Genomic DNA, 6,970 nt, shown 5'->3' with positions numbered 1-6,970 from the left:
GCACAACTAAAACTGCTTCATGTGAACAGTAAAGCAGGCCAATGGAGCAATGTGTCTAAATGGCTTTCACAGACTTGTAAAACTGTGTTGGAGGAGTAAGCGCTGAAGATGTTGACTCAGTATAGACTCTGGAGTCAAGTGTGTTCCCAAAATAGAAAGCAATAGGTTAAAAATACAAATTTAAAATGATGCGTGTAGGCAGAGAGGCCCTCCATTATTGTGCTTGGAGTTGCATTAAACGTATTTGGCAAAAAAATCTACTGCATAAATATCCACTGTACACTAACGAGCTCAACAAAACAGCCAGAAGTCCATATGTATCCATAAACGTCTAGAACTTAAAGCAGACGTGTACTGTAAAATGTTTGTCTTGCATCTCTCTAGAATTTTAAATCAGAATAAAAAAACTGAAGCTGTATGAATAGAGACATAGACTTGCAGGGTTGTGTGAAGTTAGAACAATAGAGACCACTCTATTGTGAAGCCCCTCAAGTTGCTACAAACAAACATAGGAACATCTTTGGAACATTCATGTAGGAACATCCCAAATCTTAGTGGTTACTGAACAGTGTTCAAAGAGTCGATGTGTCCCTAATGGCTTACTCGTGTTTCTCAGACTTATTGCTTTTTGTGGATAAGATGCACATAGGACACCTGATGTTAGCGGAGCATCCTTTTCCATGTCAGTAGTGTTTGAGATCTGAGGACATGTGGATGTACTCCAGCCCTCACATATTCACAAAGGAGTTAAAACATTAAGGGGCCGGGGGGGATGTTGATTGGGTGGATAAAATCCATTTCAGGGGTGGAGCACATCCATCTGTAGAGCAACAGAGGTTTGTATCCATCCAGAATGCAACATCAACAACAACAGCAACAACGACGACGGCGACGACAAAAAAGGCAAGCTTTGAAGAAAGGACCACTGATCTCTCACCAAAAACTGATAAGGCCAGCGTCCATTTTGGCCCCCGCCCTTCCCGCGCGCGCACTAATTCAAGAGCAGAAGAAAAGCAAAAACAGAAAAGACGGGTGAAGAAACAAAGGCGCTTTGTAAAGTCTATGGCATTTGAGAGATGTGCCAGGCGATGAATTAGTCCCTCGTCCCCAGGCCGCACTGCGGGCCCCTGGACTTGCTTCAGGGCACGTCCATCCGTCCGTTAGGCCCGCAGGCCGTCAATGACTCCCTGACCTTTGACCCCAGGGGATGTGTTTCCTCGGGCCGTGACTCAGGATGGCTGCTGCTGCAGACTCGTGTCTCTCTCTCTACTCTACCTGGGGTCCACATGGCATCTTTGTCCCCCACTTTTGAACGTTGATCTTCCAATTGCTTTTGTATTGTCCTTTTTTTTTTGTTGTTCATTATTATTTTCCCCACTGATAAATGCCAAAAAGTCCACAACGCAGTTTGGATTTACTAAGAAGTATTAATATCCCGACAATCTCTTATCCCCCCCACACACACATAGATACCCACCCCAGAGTGAATGAAAGTTAACCTTTCCATGGCACTAGCTTGGCAATTCAGCACAGTTTCCAAGGCAACGTCACATATACCTTTTTCATGGAATGTATCTCATTATATCCACAGTAGTTCACATCCATTGAGTTTTAGGCAGTTGCTTTTTTAAAGAGTCTTTTTTTGAAGAGAAGAAAAAAGGCCAGTGTGAAGAAGAAGAAGAAGAAGAAGAAGAAGAAGAAGGAGGAGAAGAAGAAGGTTGAGAAGGAGAAGGAGAAGGAGAAGAAGAGAACTCAAAAAAGAGAAAGGAAATCTCTTGAAAGTCTCACTGGCGATGGCAGGTAGAGGTGTCGGAGAGATAAGAGGAGATTTGGGGGGCAAGAGGTTGGGGTCAGATACATTGGGCTTTGTGCTGTGCTGTGGTTCTTAGTGTTGATTGTCCAGTGTCATTCGTATCCACCCTCTTGTTAGAATAAACTGTGGATGTCTCTCCAACACAGGTCTGATAATCAATACAACCCCACCCACCCCAACCCACCCCCTGCCTCAATCTCCCAATGACCCAAAAAGCCCCCCTTCCCCCTTCCTCTTACTCAGCTGCACACACACAGACACACACACACACACACACACACACACACGACACACACACACATTCATACAGACACTCAAACTCCAACCTCAGCGTTGCGGCCCCCGCCCCGCCCTCCCCCTCCCTTCCCAGGATCCATCTGTGGCGGCCCTCAGCTGCTGCCGGACATCAGGTTAATGGCTTGTTCCAGTTTGTGCCGCAGCTTGTGTTTGCGGCAGTAACCATCCCTGTCTAGCGCTGTCAAGATCTGTGCACAAAGAGAGAGAGAGAGATAGAGAAAGAAAGAGAGAGAAAGAGAGATGGGGATGAGAGAATGAACACAAATGGAGAGCAAGAGTCAGAGACAAACTCCATTAGTTGATAGCATGCATTCAATTTGCAAATTGAGCCGCATTTGAATAGAAATGCAAACAAGTCAGGCTGAATGGTTATTTATGGACTCAGACTTTTAAATGTGTATGATGACACACTGTCACCGCCAAAGCAATCACACAGCACACCCGGGCACTGGACCTCAATAGGTCTCATGCATCAAACTCTACAGCTAAATGCGCTTTTAAAACCCTGGCAGTATAACCCAATTGTTCCTATGTATCAAACTTTACACACATTGCAAAATGTGCTTTTGAAATATACATTTCATTATTTTTGTAATCCTGCAAACTAACTCTGCTAAACCCATACATGAGACATGATTGTAAGTTTTATTGTAAGAAAACCCAAACTATCTGTACAGTACAGACCAGCATTCAGGTCAGAGCGTTATAAGCTACTAAAACTTGGGTTATGCCGAGTCCCACATTTTTGCATTCTAACTGGAGCAAATCTGCAAAGCAATTCCGTTCAGCACAACGGATTTTTGGTATCCATGCAGAACTGTATGTTTTGTATCTGTTGCTATGGTAAAACCATAAATTCTTCCCCTTCTGGTAAAGGAGTCCCATCTTTGTAACAGTGAATTGTGTAAGTGTGTGTAGGCTAATTCACAAATGCTTCTTGCACTACGAAATACATGTGGGTAATGGACATTCCATCTGACATCCTCATGGTTTCAATTTGACATTCTCAAGATTACGGCCTTGCTCATAAATATATCTTGAGTCAACGTGTCTTCTGTACGCACACTCAGAAAGACACATTTCATGTGTTTTTGTCTAAGATGACTGACATTTTTCTGCAGAGAATAGTTTTGAAAGTAAGAAGAAACTTTTTTTTTTTTTTCTGAAAGAGCTTAATGAAGTGGAATCCAGCACAGAGCAGGCACTCTGTATTCCACTTCTCACTGTCTCCCCTCTTGGTCTCACCTCCTCCTTGTACTTGTTGATGTAGAAGTAGAGTTCGTTGAGGGCACTGAGAGTGTTGAACTCGCTACCATGGAGACGAGACTGCTCCACCAGATAAGCGTCCATGTCCTGATCGCTGATGCTGGGCATCTTGCTGATATCTCTGTAATACCTGCCATACGTGCACACACATGCACACACGCACACAAAAGAAATGATTTTTAAACACACTCCTGGTGGAGGTCTGTGCTTATCCCCTTCCTTTATGCACACTGGCAGATGGGCAGCGTGTTGGGGCAGATTAAGTGGCATCATTACTTTCGCTGAACGCCTTTATGGCACATTGAGTGTGCGAATGCCATAGGTTCTTGAGACCGAGGGCCTCGAGTCGGTTTTTACTGCGCCAAAAATTGGAATGTCAGGATGAAACACAATGCTCTAATCACTACTAAAGCCCAGATGGACTCCATCCAGGGGCCGAATACTACAGAAGCGGGGCAGACAGAAGTAAATTCTGATAAGGTTAACACTGGGGCTGGGTCCTGCGGCCAAACGGTCCGACATGAAGGCCCATCCATCAAGGCCATGGTTTTCAGAGATGTTCCTGTCTACCTTCCCTTTATCAAGGTTGTAATTTATACCTTCACAGCCAACAGTACTGCTGAAAGGTTTGCTTTAATTGTTAGGCGAATACTTTTTGGGTAAGATTCTTAAAGAATGCATTAAAATGACTGACAGAACCCAGCAAAGGCACAGAGCTCCCCCTTCACTGCTGTAGCTGAGTACGGAAGACTTCTGTATGTACCAGCTGGTTAGGTTAGCCTTGCACGGGTGACCAGAATGACCCCCAACCCCCTCCCCGACCCTTGACTCCCACCCCAGACATCCGCCACTCATGCCCGCAGGCCTCACCTCTCCACCCAGCTCTTGTAGTTGGGGATGTCTTTAGCGTAGAGCAGCTTGTTGGAGGGCGAGTCCTTGCCCAGCCGGTGGTCCGAGGTGGAGCAGGAGTCCATGAAGGTCTGCGCCACCACCGACAGGCACGCATCTGTGATGCTGTTCTTGTGGATGTCAAAGACAAACTGCGGGTTCTTGATCACGTTCACCCAGAAACGCAGAGGCAGACTGGCAAAGGAGAGAGAGAGAAAGAGAGACAGAGAGAGAGAGAGAGAAATAAAAGGGGGAGAGAGTCAAAGAGTGAGAAACGAGAAGAGGCCATTTTTATTTATGATCATACATTTTCAGTAATTATCCATTTTAAAAAAGGAAGTAGAAGATCCATTTCCCTAATCCCCCAACTGTACACTGCTTATGCTGCCCCTCAAATGCCAGCAAGCATTTAGCAAAAAACTCCAAAACCAATTATGACCTTTAATATTCTTTAACAGGGCGCCATTATGTGTGCTCTTAAATGGCTTCAAGTGCTTTTGACAGCCACAGTTAATTACACTGCACTAATGAAGCAAGCGCTCTGTCTGTCTCTCAGTCTCTCTTGGCCCCCCTGTCCGCAGGATTAGAGCCCTGAGTGGCTGTGAGGGGCTGGTGGGGAGAGTGGAGGTGGACACACTGTCTTTCTCTCATTCCATGTCCGGAGGATTAGACCAGTGAGGGGCGGTGTTGGGGTGGGGGGTGGGGGGTTTGGTTCACATGCTCACCAGTTGCTTTTCCAGGTGTGGCGCACATCAGGGTCGCTGATCTGCCTGCGGTCAGCCTGCTCGTCCAGGAAGTCGAACATGTACTTGATGGCCAGCGGCAGTGCGCTGCCCCGGTGTGCCGTGCTGAAGACCGTCTCGAAGAGGTCGTCCACAAACTTCTGCAGCGTACCCTGCAGCCACATGAAGACACAAGAGCCGCTCAAGCTGATGCACATTTACTCCCACACACATACAGTTCCGTTGATAGCTTGCGCACACACACACACACACACACACACACACATCTTAATTCTATATTCTTGTTCTTCTAACTAATAACCTCTAGGTTGCCTGACATGGAACGTGACAAACTTCAGTACTTGCAACAACAACAACAAAACAACACACACACACACAAGCAAAATCTATTGTTTGCCAATCAATGACTAAGGCCAGACTGACTAGACTCCAAAAATGCCCAGTATTAACTGAAAAACAGATTACAATCCATGGCAACCTTTTCTTGAAGTACACAACAACTTAAAAAGCCTTTTAATTTAATGACCGGCCATCCTTAAACATTTTAAACTCAGCCACAGGGTCCATCATCCATTATTTTGTCCCAGACATTCTGCCCACATGCTTAAGACTGCATAGACTAAAGAGCAGCTTCTATTAATAATGAGTGCATTTATCTAGATGTTCTATTGCGCAACGTCAGCAATCAGACATGACATGTATGCTTTTTTGTAGTTTTGGGGGGCTTTTGCCTTTACGTAGAAAGGACGGTTGAGAGTGATAGGAAACAAGTGGGAGAGAGATGGGGCGTTGGATCGGGAGATAACTGCGGAGTCGAACCCCCGGGTCATTTAGACCCGAATGTGGTATGGATGTGATACACAGCTCCCCCTGCGAAGCATACTTTATTTATTTGAAGTACCAACTATAGAGAACCCCCCGAAAATGCCAAAACCTTCAAACATGACGAGAAGCAGACTAGGGGGAAAAAAATGGGCAAACCTTGGTAGCCAGAAGTCTGGTGAGGTAAATCTCCGAGACCATCTTGCTGCCGCGGTCTCCCTCGCGCTGGTCAGCGTGCTCGTGGTTCTTGACCAGGTGCCACAGCTTGGTGCCCGTCTCCTGGTCGGGGGTGATCATGGGCGCCCGCGAGCGAAGGCTGTCCGGGCTGCTGGACGTCCGCAGGAGGCTCTCTGGGAGAGAGGGAGGCGCGGACGAGGAGAGAAAGGGTTAAAGAGGACACGTTAAATGGCGTGAGGATAGAACAAATCCGCTCAACGTACATCCTACAATCCCCAAGCTCCACTGAACAAGCACTGTGATTGACTGGGGAAGCTTTGCCGAAGAGTCTTTGGTTGATTTTCAGCTTCAAATCTCTGAACTCCTCATTGATCTGAATTGAGTGACATGTATGGCGCGTCCTCAAGGGTTGAGGTGAGACGGAGAGAGACATTGCAGATAATCAACAATGATGATTGGGTTACAGAAATACAGTAAGAATTCAGCTCACTGGTCACCACGTTACACAGGGATTTAAGCCCATGTGTTTTCTCATGCTAAGTGAGCCTTTATGACTTGCACACAGCTGTCCAGAATGGTGACCATGAAATGATCTCACAGCCCAACAGATGGACATACGGTATCTATAGATCTCTACGAATCCATATGGACACACAGACATATGGATCTGTGCAGGCCTCAAGAGAGATTTAATTATTTTGCGATGAAGCAGCCTATAATTCTATATAAACCCATAATATTGTCCCCACTGGCAGTGTCGTAGCCTCGTAGCTTACCGTATCTGCTGAGGGAGCGGGTGAAGGTGAAAGAGTTGGCGATGTTGTACGCAGACACCTGCTTCTGAACCAGAGCTACCAGCGACCCGTCAGTCACCTGCAGGAGGAGAACGACCAGGCGTTTACTTTACATTACACTTACATTAGCAGTTATTCACAACCAAGCACCACAGCACAGGGTCCATGAC

At 46.2% G+C, this 6,970-nt stretch overlaps 1 protein-coding gene across 2 annotated transcripts in view; it reads right to left on the bottom strand.

Annotated features, from left to right (window-relative positions):
* Window positions 1–2,171: 2,171 nt before the first annotated feature.
* Window positions 2,172–6,970, bottom strand: part of plxna3 (plexin A3) — a 124,455-nt gene continuing 119,656 nt past the window's right edge. For both annotated transcript variants that reach the window (XM_048240860.1, XM_048240859.1), the window contains exons 27-32: window positions 6,783–6,879; window positions 5,989–6,179; window positions 4,990–5,159; window positions 4,247–4,459; window positions 3,356–3,506; window positions 2,172–2,298 (exon numbers count right to left, since the gene is read on the bottom strand). In XM_048240860.1, coding sequence (XP_048096817.1) covers window positions 2,203–2,298; window positions 3,356–3,506; window positions 4,247–4,459; window positions 4,990–5,159; window positions 5,989–6,179; window positions 6,783–6,879 — 918 coding nt within the window. In that variant the 3' untranslated portion in view covers window positions 2,172–2,202. The remainder of the gene's footprint in view (window positions 2,299–3,355; window positions 3,507–4,246; window positions 4,460–4,989; window positions 5,160–5,988; window positions 6,180–6,782; window positions 6,880–6,970) is intronic.

Source organism: Alosa alosa, chromosome 4 (genome assembly GCF_017589495.1).
Source record: "Alosa alosa isolate M-15738 ecotype Scorff River chromosome 4, AALO_Geno_1.1, whole genome shotgun sequence".
Taxonomy (NCBI): domain Eukaryota; kingdom Metazoa; phylum Chordata; class Actinopteri; order Clupeiformes; family Clupeidae; genus Alosa; species Alosa alosa.
This window is presented reverse-complemented; position numbering and strand designations above follow the sequence as displayed.